This window comes from Cyanistes caeruleus, unplaced genomic scaffold (genome assembly GCF_971803275.1).
Source record: "Cyanistes caeruleus unplaced genomic scaffold, bCyaCae1.hap1.1 HAP1_SUPER_30, whole genome shotgun sequence".
Taxonomy (NCBI): domain Eukaryota; kingdom Metazoa; phylum Chordata; class Aves; order Passeriformes; family Paridae; genus Cyanistes; species Cyanistes caeruleus.
Genome location: NW_028256295.1, coordinates 347,355 through 362,867, shown reverse-complemented (window position 1 = coordinate 362,867; position 15,513 = coordinate 347,355). Strand labels below are relative to the sequence as shown.

Below are 15,513 nucleotides of genomic sequence, written 5' to 3'. Positions count from 1 at the left end.
CCCGCTGCCGACGCCGTCCTGCCGGGGACGCACTGGGGGGATCTCCTTCCCCTTCCCTCTGGCACGGAGGCAAATCCCATCCTCTCCTTGTCCTTCCTCCCCCAGACCAGGAGCTGAGGATGGAGACCAGGGAGGACAAATCCCCATGGCAGAACCTCGTGGAAGAGGCTGTTTTGAGCAGCTCCACAATGCAGGAATCCAATGGGGAGGAAAATCCCCAGAGATCCCGCAGGAGGAGGGGCTCCAAACCCATCCCAGGGTGCTCTGAGAAGGAAAGACCCACCCTGTGCCAGGAAGGCGGCCGGAGATCCAGCCAGGGCTCTGAGCTGGTGGTCCATGAGCAGCTTCAGGATGGGGAGAAGCGCTACAAGTGCTTGGAGTGTGGGAAGAGCTTCAGCCGGAGCAGCCGCCTGATCTGTCACCAGATGATCCACACTGGGGAATGGGCCTACGAGTGTGGGGAATGTGGGAAGGGCTTCAGCTGCAGCTCCCAACTCATCACCCACCAGCACATCCACACTGGGGAGAGGCCCTATGAGTGTTCTGAGTGTGGGAAGAGGTTTCATATTAGGTTCAGTCTCTTCAGGCACCAGCGGATTCACACGGATGAGAGGCCCTTCCGCTGCCCTGACTGTGGGGAGGGCTTCAAGCAAAACTCTCACCTCATCAGGCACCGGCGCATTCACAGTGGGGAGAAGCCCTACGAGTGTGGGGAATGTGGGAAGAGCTTCAGCCACAGCTCCAGCCTGACCATCCACCAGAGGACTCACACTGGGGAACGTCCCTATGAGTGTGAGGAATGTGGGATGACCTACAGCCGGAGGTCCCAGCTGACCATCCACCAGATGATCCACACTGGGGAGCGGCCCTATGAGTGTCTCCAGTGTGGGAAGAGGTTTCAGAGCAGCTCCCATCTCCTCCAGCACCAGCTGATTCACACAGATGAGAGGCCCTTCCGCTGCCCCGACTGCAGGAAGGGCTTCAAGCACAACTCCCACCTCATCAGGCACCGGCGCATCCACACTGGGGAGAGGCCCTATGAGTGTCCCGAGTGTGGGAAGAGTTTCAGCCACAGCTCTCACTTGACCCAGCACCAACGGAGGCACCGGTAAGGGAAGCCCTGTGAGTGCCCCAAGTGCAGAAAGGTGTCCATGCGCTGCTCCAGCTCCATCCCCCATCAGAGGACCCACGTTGGGCAGAGCCCTGATGATGACCCACGTTCCCAGTGATCTGTGTTGGCAACACACTGGGCTGGTGGTCATTTTGATTTGGCCCTAATTTTCTTTTGATTCATCTTCATCTCTTTAAAACAGACAAAATTTAGGTAAAAGTCTACAGATTCATCAAAGGCATCTAAAACATCTCTTTTACTAGTGCTTGAAGAGAATCTGGTATTCAGGGAGGTAATGGGGAGGGTTTTGGGGGTATTTGGTTTATTTGTCTCCATCTCTTGGCACTCAAGGAGATGAGCGAGTTCTATCTGTCACCTCAAAACCACTCAGTGCCATTGAAATCTACTCAATCCCACCCAAAATGACTGGATTCCACAGTCCCTCAGGGTGTGTTGCCTTAAATTTTAGCTTTCATATTTTTCAAATTCTGCACTGCCTAGGTTTGTAGTTTTGAACTTCCTATTAAGTGCTAGTGAGCTCTCTTCAGAGTAGGTAGACAAAACAATTCCTTTTCTAGCTTGATACCAAGGACAATTGTTACAAGTTCCATGCCCAGAAGCATGAACAAGGGTGGACTGAAGAGAGAAAACAAGGATGGGACTTCCTCATCTGAAGCTGTAATTGGACAATGAATCCAAATATGCAGATGGACCTAAACTTCTGAAAATGTGAGACCTCATGATCACTTGTCCATTTTTGTGACCATTTCTGGTCCATTTTGGGTGTAGCCCTGTCCAGGTTCTTGTACTGCCCAAGGTGTATCCTTTAAGGCCTTTTAATAAACTTTATTCTTAACTCTGTCCAGCCTCTGTTCTAGGTCAGCCTTCTGAAGGCATCAGGTGGAATGGGGTTGGAAGGGGATTGGGTGAAGTGGGATGCAAATCAGGAGGGGTGAGATGGGCATTGGGTGGGGCAGGATGGGTGGGATGGAGTTTGGGAGGTGTGAAATGCGGGAAATTGGGCTTGGGAAGGGGGTCTTGATGTCCAGCAGGAGTGGGATGGGTTGGGGTTTGGATTGGGGAGGTGGGGTGGGGTCTGCAATGAGACAGCCAAAGTTTGGGGATGATGAAGGGAGCAGGAGGCCATTACTGAGTGAGTTTTTGGATATTCAACGTTCCTGAAGAGATTTTGGGGCATCTCACATTTCTGGGGCGCTTTTGGGGCACTCCCCAGCTCTTGGGGTGTTCCTGAGAGCAGCTCCATGGACCCCCATTGCCAGGGCTGGTTGCCATGGGCACGAGCTCAGAGCTGTAGCCAGAGTGCGTTGCCTCAGCGCTGGAGAGCAGAGAAATGATGAATGGCCCCAGACATCTCCAGGGTGTGTTTGGGGGCAGAGCAAGTTCTGCCTGTGTGGGGCGGTCACTGCCCCAGCCCAGCCACTGCAGCCTCTGCTCCAGCCCCAAAGTGGCTGCCAAGCCCCTGGCACCCCAAAAACCCCATCTGGGAGAGGGAGCAGAGCAGGTGAGGCTGTGACACGGGTGTGACACTGACATGTGCCACAGCCCTGGAGCTCACAGCAGCTGAGATGGCGCTGGATCCAAGGCTGACAGTGGATCTCTGTCCCTCGCTCTCTTCCCCTGACTTCCAGTTTTCAAAATCTGGATAGCTTGAAGTTGGATGGGTTGGACGAGTTGGCTCAGTCAGTGCTTAGTGAAGTGATTTCCTCTAATTGCATGCAGCTTTATGATTTCCCGAGTACCTCACTCTCTAAAGTTTGCAGCTGCAAGTTTGTTCCCCATCCTCCTGAGAAGTTTGTTGTTTTCTCCCATGCACTGCCCGAGGGGATCGAGGTACCTCAGGTCCCTTTCCAGCAGGGCCCGAGCGAGCTTGGGGCACAGCACAGGAACTGCAATGCTGAGCCAGGCCTGGCTGGGTTGGAGGAAGCAGAAAGGCCAAGCCCTGAGCCCAGGCCTGGCCCAGCAGGGCCTGTCCCTCACGGGTGGCTCGGGGCTCTTTGTGGGGCAGTGGGATGTGAGGGGCAGCAAGGACAAATGCCATAAACCTGCGAGCCCTGCCAGCCTCCTCAGGGAGGGCCGAGGGAGGAGCAAAGACCTTCCTGGGGCTGTGCCCTGGGCCAGGAGGGATTGTGCCAGTGGAGCTGACCCTAAATTTCTTCTCCCAGGCAGCTTTAGGACATGGAACATGAAGAAGCCAGAGCCAACTCTCAGCTTTCCACAGTCCTCCAGTAGAATCCTGTGTGGGGAGCAGCCTGGGAGCAGGGTTTGAGTGTCAGGAAAGGGGAATCCAGAGCCCTTTTCTCCCCCATGGCCTGAGGATCTGCATTTTCAATGGCTCTGCAGCTGCCAAAGGGGCCTTTTTCACCCAGCTGAGAACAGTTCTGCTGATAGCCTGTCCTAAACCCGTTTTTCCTGCAAATGTGCCTATGAAGCCTCGTTTTTTACAGCCCCAGGTCTTGTGTGCATGAAGGTGTCTCAACTGAAGGGTGGAAAGGATCTGCTGGGAGGAGTCCCCTTTATCTTGTTTCTTTGGTGGTTTTAATTTTATTTTTTTTTTAATTGAATCCTGCTGTCAGCTGTGTGCAGAGCTCTGTAACTGTGTGTGACACTTGTCTGTGGCACTGTGGGGGTGGCCAAGGGCACCTTCCCCGAGCTGTGTGCAGAGGAATCCACAGCAGCCCAGGCCGGGGGTGCTCAGTGGCCGCTCAGTTCCGCTGACTGGACGCGGCTCTGGCCGCTTCCCTTGGAGCGTCTCCAGGGAGGGAACGCTGGGGCTGCTGGCCCGGCTGTGCTGTCACTGCCAGGGGAACGCTGGGGCTGCCCCGCTCCTGCCCCACCCCATCAGCTCTGCCAGCGCCTCCAGGGGACACAAAGGCTGAGCCCAAGGGTGAGAGTTGCACAAGGGGCTGAGCTGGCATCTGGGACCCATTGGGATCATGGAGTGCAGCCCCCGGCCCTGCACAGACACCCCAACAATCGCAGCCTGTGCATCCCTGGCAGCGCTGGCCAAAGGCTCCTGGAGCTGCGGCAGCCTCGGGGCCGTGCCCATTCCCTGGGGAGCCTGGGCACTGCCCCAGCCCCCTGGGGGGGAAGAAGCTTTTGCTCATCTCCAGCCCAGCCCTGCCCTGGCCCAGCTCCAGCCGTTCCCTCGGCTCCTGTCCCTGCTCACCTGGGCAGAGATCAGAGCTTGCCCACAGAAGCTGTGGCTGCCCCTGGATCCCTGGAAGTGTCCGAGGCCAGGTTGGATGGGGCTTGGAGCAGCCTGGGATAGTGGAAGGTGTCCCTGCCATGGCAGGGGGTGGAATGAGATGAACTTTAAGGTCTCTTCCAAGCCAAGGCATTCTGTGATTCTGTGATTTTGGGAGAGATGATGAAGCTCTGGCTCAGCTTTATCTCAGCAAATGTCTGGAGCCAGCAGCAGCCATGGGTGGGATCATCTCCTCCTCCCTCTCGCTGTGGCTGTAACTCACCCAAGGGAAGTGTCATAAATGAAATTGAAATTTGGACAACTAAAGCTATTGTGGTTATGAGCAGTTTAATAACAAGAAAAAAAAATGATATAGTTTAGTGAATTGAATACAAGAATCCAATTTAATAGAAGAATACAATTTAGTGGATTGAATAGCAATTTGTTATAGAAGGAATACAATTTAGTAAAAGAGTACAATTTAGTGAATATATACACATATATATATATATACACATATGCATATATATATATGAATATATATATGAATATAGCTTGCCAGTAAATATGATTAAAGCATAAGCAAAACTGACCGGGGTATGGAAAGGGCTTCTCAACACCCTTACTTATGAAAAAAATCAATTCTAACTAAACTTCTATACTGTATACTTACAAATATTCATTCATGTTTCCAGTAAGCCTCATCTTATTTCTGATTATTTAATTTTACATCACTATTCTTCATGGTGCATGCCTCAATTGTTTCTAGGGGGTCTTCAGTCTTCTTTTGGTGGTCTTTTGACGAAGGCTTACACTCATCCTCGTTGTCCTCTGGATAACCTTACAGGCTGTGCATGTGTCCTAAGCATTGTGTTATGTAAATAAGCATTGTGCTCCACTAATTAATCTTATATTTTATAATTTTCAGGCCCTATACCTAAAGTCATTCCAACTTTATCCATCTCAAGGTTGATTTTGTCTTAGGACATTCCTTATCTCAAAACTACATCCTGTACCTTAATTTTAACATGTAACATCTGTAAAGGGGTACATCTGCTTTGTAACACCAATTCCCTTGATTGCTCCTAATAATAACTTTCCAAATAGTTACACTTTAGATAGGACAAATCATTTCCATTTATTACAGGAGGGTGTGAAAACAGGAGCATTGTTTGGTGTGGCCTCCTCTCTGCCTTTCACACCTTTCAGTGCTTTGAGCCAGCCAAGAGCTTTCTCCAGGAGTGCAATGAAGCAGCTGTTCCTGCTCCCAGCTCTGGCTCTTCCCAGTCTCTGCCCCTGCCAGGTTTTGTCCCTCTTGCTGTGCCCTCTGTTCCCCCAGGGGGCTGCCCCAGGCTGAGGGATCAGATGCAGGCACTGCTGCTGCTCCCTGGGGACCAGCCCCAGTTTGGTTGTTGCTGTCAGTGCCAGCAGAAGCGGTGGCTGGAGCAGCGGGTGCTGACAGTGGCCCAAGGCCCGGGGCTGGAGGGGTCCCTGGGCTGGGGCTGGGAGGGAGCTGCCCCTTGTTCTCCCTCTGCCTCCCGCAGAGCTGGGCCGGGCACAAGTGGGGCAGCAGAGCCAACAGGGAGCCTGCGAGTCTCTTGCAGCCGTGCCTGCTCAGAGTTTGGCCTTGGAGCTTCAGGTGGACAAAGGCAGCTGCTCTGCTCCCTCTGCGTGTGCCCGTGTTCAGCAGTGCTGCTCCATCAGTCTGTGCCCAGCAACGGGGAAAAGCCTCAGCCCTGCAGGGCCAGGAGCTGCCGGGCTCTGCCTGAGCAGCTCAGCCAGCGGGAAGGGAGCTGCTCCACACGGGAACCAGGAGCAAAGGACGTGCCTTTTCTAGGACATGTCTTATGTATAAAAAAACCCAAAACATAATAACAAGAAACAAAAAACAAAAAACAAAACAAAACAAAAAAAACACCAAAAAAAAAAAGAAAGATAAAAATTACCCTCAAATGTGTAGTGAAAAATGTTCTATAACTCCGAAGTAAGAAAGAGGTAACTGATCTTTTGAAAAAGAGAACTCAGCTTTGGTTTTAGTTCCTTAGTTTGCATACGTGCTAGTGGAAAGGATCCATTAGCTGCCTTCTTTTACAGATTTGATGGATGTTTTCCAATATTAAGATATTTTGCACTGCAGTTAAAGGAATAGGAAATTGAAATACATGCTCTTCATGACTATGTCTTGAGTGTAAATATTTTGCAGTTTGAAACTTGGACCTAAAGTGTTGCAAATGGAAGTGATAAATGCCAATGGACTGAGGGAATGCAGCTTTTCCTATGGGATGTGCAGCACTCCAAGGACTTCCTCAGTGGGGCTGTGGCTGCTTGGAGCTTTGTCCTGTGCCACTCTGGGATGTCATGAAATGGGACTTCACCTGCCACCAGCCCAGGTCACGCTCTGCCACCCCAGCTCCTTGGACCTTGTGTCCCCAAAGAAGACACAAGGTGTTTCTGCTGCTCCACCTTTGCACAGATCCACAGAGAGCTGGGATTATCCCAAGTCTCGTGTCTCCACTGTGCCATATTCCTAAAGAACCAGCAGCCCATCCCGACGAATATGGTGAGTTATGTGGGTGGTTGTCAGCTCCCTTTCCTGCCTAGAAATCCTGAAACTGCTTCTAAATGCTGTTCCCTTCAGCTCTTGGACACCTACTGACACAGAGCTGGGAAAAAAATGCCCTGGCCATGGCTTACAAGGTGAGTTCTGCCAAAGTTAGAGCTCTGTGGGAAATCTCTATCCATCCCTATCCTTTTAATATATCTGTATGTGGGGGTGTGCATGGATGTGTCTTGGATGGAAAGGAAGGAGTGTGCAAACAACGTGACTGACACTTTCACTCTCTGTGTTCATTCCATACTCATGGGTACAAAGATATTATAGAAACCTTTGCAAGGACCTTCTGTCCATGGCTACAGAGACATCCAAGAGCCCCTGGCACAGACAGACCCTTCTGTCCATGGATACAGAGACATCCAAGAGCCCCTGGCACAGACAGACCCTTCTGTCCATGGATACAGAGACATCCAAGAGCCCCTGGCACAGACAGACATTGCTGCTCTTCAGCCACTGACAGGATGAGTCCCTGAGACTGGAGCTTGGCCTTCCTCGTGGTGAGGGGCATCAAGGAAGGCTGCAGTGTGATGGAGACTGTGATGGGCTGGGAACTCACTGGGGGAAAGGAGGGAGCAGTTGTGAAGTAAAAGGCAGGTGGGGGAGAGAACTGTTCAGAGAAGGGCTGAGCTACAGCTTGAGCAAAATGAAAAAATGTCATTTGGGGTCATCCCAGAGGGATTTCATTTCAGAAGTCATGGAACAAGTTTAATTTTTGGGGGGTGTCATGTTTTCCCTTGGAGGTGGACACTGTGCAGACTTGAGCTGCATTGCCAAAATGCTCAAGTCTCTGCTGCAGGTCACAGCGTTTCTTCTTTGGCTGATCCCGGCCCGGTGCTGAGCCCAGCAGAGCCCTGGCAGAGCCCAGAGCAGCCTCAGCATCCGCAGAGCCCGGCTGCAAGGAGAGAAAGCAGAAACCGCCCGTCAGCTGAAGGCTCCTGTCCCCTTGTCCCAGCCAGCCGCGGTGCCCAGGCCATGCTGGCCGTGCTCAGAGCTGGGCCCAAAGCTGCCCATCACTGCTGCCTTGTGGAGCAGAGCAGGAGGGCAGGACATGTGCCCAGCCTGCAGCCAGCCACGGCAGATCCAGCCCCTCAGCAGCTGCCCAGAGCGGGATGCTCCTGTGCCCGCTGCCATCTCCCAAAAGCTCTTGTCCCACCCATGCCAAGGAGATGAGGACCCACCTCACACCATCCGCTGCCACAAGAAAAGCTGGTCCCAAACGATGTCCTCAGTCTTCTCCAAGGGCACGGCCCATCCACGCCACAGCTGGTCCCAAGCACTTCCTGATCCAGACTGGACCCCACCTAGAACGCTTCCTTTAGAAAAACAAACAACAAATTAATGAAAATAGGTCACAGACAAAAAGAAGAAACAAGAAAAATGGTAAAAAAATCTTATGTCTGTCAGGAGCTTGAGGAAGGCCCAACCCCTACATTCTAGGGAAAAACCCACCCATGGGTGAGAGAAGCCCATGCTTTCTCCCTTTCCCCCTGCACTGTCCCCCAAAATCACGGTGATCCCAAAGCAAAGCAGGGGAGTGGAGCAGCCCAAGCCCTTCCTTGCCTGCACAGCAAAGCAGCCGTGCTCAGGTTCTGGAGTCCCACCTGTGCTCCTGCCATGGGGGTTTGTTTGTGTCAGGCTGGCTGCCCCAGCCCCAGCCCGGGGCACGGTGGGTGCTGGGGGCTGTTGGCAGGGCCAGGATCCCACTCCCATTTCGTCACCACCCCAGCCCACGTCCCCAGCCCTGCCAAAAACCAGCTGGGCAGCCACTGAGGAATCAGTTGCATCTGCCCCAGTGAAAGGGAAACCTTTGGTTCCCGGCCAATGCACAAATCTGGGAGCATCCCCCTGGGTCTGGACTTACCTGAAAATTCCCTGTGGAGCCTGGCTTTGAAGAAGGTGCCAGAATCAAAGTCCATCATCGCCAGATCCCGCTGGCCAGGTGGAGGAAGAGGTTGTCATCCTTGCTGTTGTCCTCCATGTCTCCAGCAGCAGCAGCAGCCCCACCTGGTACAGCTTCTCCAGGGGCTCCTTCTTCCCTGGGGTGACACCAGGCTGTCAGGGTTCTGCCCAGGGCCCGGCTGTCAGTGAAGCAGGACAAGCAAAACCAGCTCAGATGGTGCCCACCAGTGCTGGGCAGAGCAGCTCAGCTCCAGCACAAGGGCTGTGTGTTCCCATTCCATGACCGCAGTGCAGTGACACAGGCAGGACAAAAAAGTCTGGGTTTCTTTGCTGCTGATTGCCAGGGCATGTGTGGAGCTGTAACTTACCAGGTCCCTGCATCACTGTGCCTGTGGCTCTCTCCCTTCTTCTAGGGCTGATGAACATCCTGCATCCAGGGATCACAGGACAGGTCTTCTAATGAGGGCCTGTCCAAGGAGTTCAGGGATAAACACCACCTGATCAGAATCTGGCAGTCTGGGGAGAGAAACCACAAACCACTGGTCAGTTGGAGAAGGCTCCTGTTGGCTTTGCCCCACTATACCCGTGCCCAGGCCACGCTGGATGTGCTCAGAGCTGGGCCTAAACTTTCCCATCAATTCTTTGTTTTGGAGGAGAGCAGGAGAGCAGGACATGTGCCACCTCCTCAGCAGCTGCCAGAGCGGGATGCTCACGAGCCCGCTGCTGTCTCCCAACACTGGTGTTCCCCCCGTGCCCAGAGATGAGGATCCACCTTGGGAGAGCCGTTGTGGCAGCGGGAGCTGGCCCCATCTGATGTTCCTGCCCCTCCTGAAAGGGTGCTCCCCGCAGACCATCTCGTGCAGCAGGATGCCCAGGGACCAGACGGTCGCTGCCTCGCCATGGTACCAGCCAAAGTCGTTCCATTCCGGGGGGCTGTATGACGGTGTTCCTATGGAATATGGATGGAGCTCATCAGGGGGATGCTGCTGCTCCCAGAGCCTGGCCCCAGCATCCCTGGGCATGTGGGGGCTGCCCCAGTGGCACACGGGGTGACCTGCTGCCCTCTCACCAGCACCTGGGACTTGGGTACAAACCTGGGGTTGGAAAAGAAGCCACTGGTGCTGGAAGAGGGCAGCAGAAACCCTGGCAAGGCCCGACCATGACACACAAAGGGAAATACCCACTCAGTGCTGGGGAAAAACCATACCCATATCCTCCCTGCTGGCATTGCCCAAAAAATATCTTGAACCAAGTCAAACCAGGTGAGCAGAGCAGTCCAAGCCTTTTCTCACCTGCACACCAAACCAGCTGGTGCACAGGTTCTGCCTCCCCCTCTCTGCTACTCCCACCCACAGGGGATTTTGTCAGGCTGGCTGCCCCATCCCCAGCCCCAGTCCTGGGCAGAGTGGCAGGCAAAGGCTGCCAGCAGGGATGGAAGATGGGTCCCCACCCAGCTCTGCTCAGAAGCAACTTGGCTGAAGACTCAGTGCTGTGACTGGCAGCAAAAGGGAGAATCCCTGCTGCCACACCCAGGCTGGGCCAGGAGATGCCAGGACCTGGAGCCTGCCCCTGTGTGGGCTCACCTGCAATTGAGTGTAGGCTGTGTCCTGCAGGTAGGTGCCACAGCCGAAGTCGATCAGTTTTGCCTCGCCGGTGTCCAGGTCTACCAAGACGTTCTCAGGTTTGATATCTCGGTGCAGGACCCCGCAGCTGGTGCAGTGCCGCACGGCCGCCAGCACCTGCTGGAACAGCTCCCGCGCCTCTTCCTCGGACAGGAACCTCCGTGCCCGAATGAAACGCCGCAGGTCCTGACACCGCTCCGGGCGCTCCAGCACCATCACGATGGTGTTGGGGAGCTCAAGCCATTCCAGCAGCTGCACCACACCGGGGAAGCCTGTGGACACCTTGTCCAGCAGCACTATCTCCAGGGGTGCGCTGGTGCCGTCGGGCTGCGGGAGGAGCACGGTGCCGTCAGTGGGGCTGAGGCCGTGCCAGGGCTCGGGAAGCCCTCAGCCAGCCCGGGATGCTCTGTGCCCTCCGCTAGCCCCACGCCCGCTCTCCCTCCAGGTGTCCTGGCGGCTCCCAGCCTGCCGGGCCCCGGCTCATCCCCGCCCGGCACGGCCCGGCTTCTGCCGCTGGCCCCGCTCACTCACCAGCTCGCCCCAGTGCCGGACGCGGTTCCGTGGCACCTTTTTGATGGCCACCTGCAAGCCAAAGGGAACAGCGGATTCAGCTCACCGCCCACCGTGTCCAGCCCCATCCTCCTCCTCCGCCCCCTCCTCCTCCTCCGCCCGCCGCCGGCCCCTCTGCTCACCGGGAGTCCGTCCGAGAGCCGAGTGGCCGCAAAAACTCTGCCAAAGCCGCCGCGCCCCAGCAGTGAACCCACTCGGTAGCGCTGCTGCAGGGCCTGCTGCGCCTTCCCTGGGGAAGAGACGCGGCCGTCAGTGCTCGGCCCGGGGCCAGGAACGGCCCCCGAGCGCTCCCCGAGCTCCCCGGGCCGGGCACCCGCAGGCGTTCCCTCATTGGAACGCGACAGCGGCGGAGCTCGGGCCGGGGAAGCCGCAGCGGAGGCGGCGGCAGCGGCCGCACCGCCTGTGTCCTCCGCGGGCCCCGGGAGGAGCCGGGGCCGGGGCCGGGGCCGGGGCCGGGGCCGGGGCCGGGGTCGGGGTCGGGGTCGGGGTCGGGGCCGGGCCAGACGGAGCCAAAGGGCAGCGATGCCGCCCCAGCCCCAGGCAATGATGCCCGCCCAGCAGCGCCAGCGCCAGCACAGCCAGAGCTGGGCGGAGGCGAGACCGCGGAGGGACGCCCGGGGACGGGGACAGGGACGGGGACGGACCGGGGGCATGGCCCGGGCGGGCACGGGGAGAGGGAACCTGGAAGAGGAGGGGACACAGGAAAAGGGAGACGGGGATGGGGTGCGGGACAGTGGGAGAGGGAGAGGAGAATCGACGGATTCAAGAAATTCGCTTTTTATCTGCTTCCACTGCTGCTGCTGCCGCTGCTGCCGCTGCAACTGAAGCACCGGGGCCGTTTGTCCCCGTGTCCGTTTGTCCGTTGCCCGCTCGGCCCCGCCCCGAGCCCCGCGCTCCCCGGGCAGCCCCTGAGCCTGGCCAAACACGGCAACTTTGCCCTGCTGAGCCAAGAGCCAGAGTCTGGACTCCTGCACAGGGGCACAGCAATGCCCTTGGCTGCTGCTGTGCCTTGTCCCTGCTGAGGCTCAGACACCGTCTGAGCACATTCCCTGAATGCAGAATTTGTACCTGAGCCAAGCACTGCACTTGTGTCTCCAGCATTGCTTTCCAAGGAAAACAGGGCAAGGCAAACTGGCTATAGCTCAGGGTATTTTACAGTGTCTAAAACTTGCCAAGTCTCAGATCTTAGAGGTGAGAGCCATTTGGAATGAATGGGATGGAGAACAGTGCAAGATGGAAAAGGGAAACATAAAAATAAATAGAGAAAAATAGAGAAAAACATATTGGTTGTTTCTTTTGATTTTATTTTAATTTCTTAAAAAAGCTGTTTCCATTTTCCCAGAATCTTCTCCCCAGTCCCGTCTGTTCTTTCCAAAAACCTGTCCTGGAGAACAAGGCGCAGCTCCTGTCACAAGATGTGCTCCCAGCTGCAGCTTCTCTTGGCTTCCCACACTGTGAGCGCAGCACAACTCTTGCAGCAAAGCAGGACAAATGTTTGAAGAACTTGACAACTTGTTCTTTCTTTTCCTCGTGGACAGGGGAGCTGTGCCATTGGTGAGGTTTTCATTGTTCCTCTTCTACCCAAAGAAAACATGATGGGCTACCAGGAATTGTTGGGGAATACAAGCCTGGCTGAATGTGGAGAAAGAATCTCCAGAGCCTGCAGCCAGCAGTGGAGAGCTCATCATTCCAACAGCCCCATGGACATCTGGAAAGTGATCTGGAACATGAAGATGGGCTGACAGAGGGAGTTTGTTTCTGTGTTCACTTGAGATGATTCTACATCTCTTGCACTGGGAGAAATCAAGAGCACAATCAGGTGATGATAAGCAGCAGAACATGATAAGCTGGACCTCTCAGTGGATGAAAGAATGTGAAAAGGAGAAATGCAGGGAATGACTTGGTGAACTTTGTGTGTAAGAAGGGTCATTTTTTCCTAATAATTCCCAATTCATTCCCCTTGCTTTTATCCTTTTAACAAGGCCAATTGCATCTCAGATTCCCCAGGAAATGAGAACCCTGAGCTTGTGGAGCTGCCTGAAAGGTGCCCTGTTCCTTTTTCTTCTGCTGCTCAGAAGAAACAATGAAGCGAGTTGGGAAGTTCTGGTTTTTCTTTCTCCTGGTGGATTTTTTCATTTGATTTGCCACTGCAGAGGCAATTTCTGTGATGGCCTCTGTCAGCTGATTCTATTTCAGCAGCAGCAGCAACAGGGCTGTGTTTGAGCACTGCAAATGTGACCTGTGTGGCTTTAATTCCCCTCGACTTAGTGCTCAGGGACTTGGGAGCATTTTGATCTGTACTGATCATGATGCCTGAAACAAAAATCCTGAGTTCCCTGTGACAAAAGCTCAGTGGGTAGCACTGATTGAAAGAGGCAATTGCAGCTGTACTGCTAAAATTCAAGTGGCAAGCAGAAGAGGGGCAAGAGCAGCCGGGATCTACAATTGCCAAGGCCAAGGCACCAACAGCCTCCTGCTGTCACCTCAGGGTGAGTAAAACAGGGCTGAAAACAGCGCTGGAACCCGATCCTTTCTTCCTCTGAGGGCTGGCTGAGGGCAGCAGAGGCGGGCCTGAGGAATCAGGGCTGTTTGCGGGGGATTGTTGCTGTAGTCCAGCATTGCCCTGGCAAAAGCCCTGGGAAGCCGAGGCAGGAGCAGGTGGGAAGGGCCGGCGCTGCTGCTGCTCCTGGCCGGGAGCCCCGGCCGGGCCGGGCCTGCGCCCGCTGCGCTGCGGCTGCTGCTGCTGCCGGAGCCGGGCGGGACTCGGGGACAGGGAATGGACACGGGGGGACAGCAAAGGCCTTGGGGGCTGCAGGGATGTTGGTGCTGGGGCCAGCGCCAGCACAGAGCTTCAGCCCGCAATGAACCCCGAGGGAAACGCTGGGGAAAGGCTCCATTCAGCCTTTCTTTACTCGGCCCTGTGAAGGGACCGAAATAAAAGGAGAGTGAGCAGGGCCCGACCCCTTCTCCTTTGGGAGGAGCCCCTGGGGCTGTGAGGGGCCGTGAGGGGAAATGAGAGATTCTATGGGGCCATGAGAGGTTCTATGGGGCTGTGAGGGGAAATGAGGGGCCATGAAGGGACATGAGGGGCTGTGAGGGGAAATGAGGGGCCATGAAGGGACATGAGGGGCTGTGAGAGGTTCTATGAGGCCATGAGAGGTTCTGTGGGGCCATGAGAGGTTCAGTGGGGCCATGAGGGGCTGTGAGGGGCCATGAGGGGCTGTGAGGGGCCAAGAGATGTTCTATGGGGCCATGAGAGGTTCTATGGGGCCATGAAGTGTTGTGAGGGGCCATGAGGGGCTGTGAGGGGAAATGAGAGGTTCTATGGGGCCATGAGAGGTTCTATGGGGCCATGAAGGGCTGTGAGGGGCCATGAGGGGCTGTGAGGGGCCATGAGAAGCCTCAGCCCTGGCAGGAGGGGTCCCACCATGTCCCCAGGGCAAAGCAGCCGTGAGGGGCCGCGAGTGCAGATGTGGCAGCAGAGCGGGCTTGGGGCACCTCTGGGAGGGGATGAGACCCTTCCCCAGCTCCAAACCACACCAAACCCAGCATTAACAGGATTTTCCATCTTTAGAATCCACAGGCAACTTGGAATTGACTGTACAGTTTAATCCTGGTGGGAAAAGCAAGGGAATTTTCCCAGTGAGAGACATCCAGCCATTTTTATTCATGTCTAAGATTTAAAAGTCTTGACAGTGAAAAATAATACTAATAAATAATAATAACAACAAGAACAAGAAATAAAGCCCCGAATCCCAACAATCACCTCAGAAACATGTTTTTGTTTGTAGTAATAGATTAGTACTAAAGAAATAAATGAAAGAGATTTTATTTCTAATTCAGACATGTTTCATCTTTTTCAAAGGCTCTGGTCCCCTTTCTCCAGGGTCATTTCCTTTACTCACCCACTTTCTAATAGGTAGAAGGGAGTTAAGCACACTGGAAAAGACAACAGCTCCTGTTTTCAAGGGAAGCAGCCACCACTCCAGGGAACCTGAATTGCCCCCAGGCACGTGTGCGCACTTGAAGGGTGAGCAGGTGTTGGGGACAGAGATCTCAAACTCCTTCTAAGGCTGTGAGAAACCCACAAGTGGCAAAGTATCATTGTGGGTCAGCTCCTGCTGAAATTCCATTCCCCCACACCCTCCAAATGGGCAGGCAGGGCTGGGCTCTGGCAGGGTTCAGTTTTGAGTGCCTTGTGCTCCCTGGCATGGAAGTGATCCTATGAACTCTGGTACTGATGGATTGTGGAATGGCTGCTGAAGGAGGAGGGGGAATCTCAGCAGACAGGAAAGTCTCTTCTTCCCCCTTCTCCCTGCAGAACCCCCTCTCCAAAGAGAAATGCCTGTGCTGGGTTTCCTTGGCACCCCTTCCCTCAGCCCAGTGTCTGAGCCACTGTGTGCTCTGCAGGAGCCAAAGCCAGAGGAGTCCCAATATCAGTCACCCCACGGTCCCCACACAGCAGGAGAAAGCACTGCTTGCAGTGGGGCTG

General features: G+C 54.8%; 3 protein-coding genes across 6 annotated transcripts in view; 2 read left to right on the top strand and 1 right to left on the bottom strand.

Annotated features, from left to right (window-relative positions):
* LOC147645220 (uncharacterized) overlaps positions 1-1,972 on the top strand; it is a 170,070-nt gene extending 168,098 nt beyond the window's left edge. For all 4 annotated transcript variants that reach the window (XM_086874826.1, XM_086874824.1, XM_086874825.1 and 1 more), the window contains one exon: positions 106-1,972. In XM_086874826.1, coding sequence (XP_086730952.1) covers positions 106-1,112 — 1,007 coding nt within the window. In that variant the 3' untranslated portion in view covers positions 1,113-1,972. The remainder of the gene's footprint in view (positions 1-105) is intronic.
* The window catches only part of LOC147645216 (uncharacterized), a 220,440-nt gene that overhangs the window by 94,996 nt on the left and 109,931 nt on the right, over positions 1-15,513 (top strand). The gene's annotated exons all lie outside the window — the stretch shown is intronic.
* On the bottom strand, positions 9,497-12,588 carry LOC147645219 (serine/threonine-protein kinase pim-1-like). Its single transcript, XM_086874751.1, has 3 exons — positions 12,571-12,588; positions 10,413-10,778; positions 9,497-9,778 (listed from the first exon to the last, which is right to left on the bottom strand). Exons 1-3 carry the CDS (start codon positions 12,586-12,588, stop codon positions 9,539-9,541), a joined length of 624 nt encoding a protein of 207 aa, XP_086730877.1. The 3' UTR covers positions 9,497-9,538.

Excerpts from the sequence above, each read along its gene's own strand:
- LOC147645219 (XM_086874751.1), bottom strand. Across the intron at positions 9,779-10,412 it reads CAGCCTACACTCAATTGCAG|GAACACCGTCATACAGCCCC; the intron begins GTGAGCCCACAC and ends CATATTCCATAG.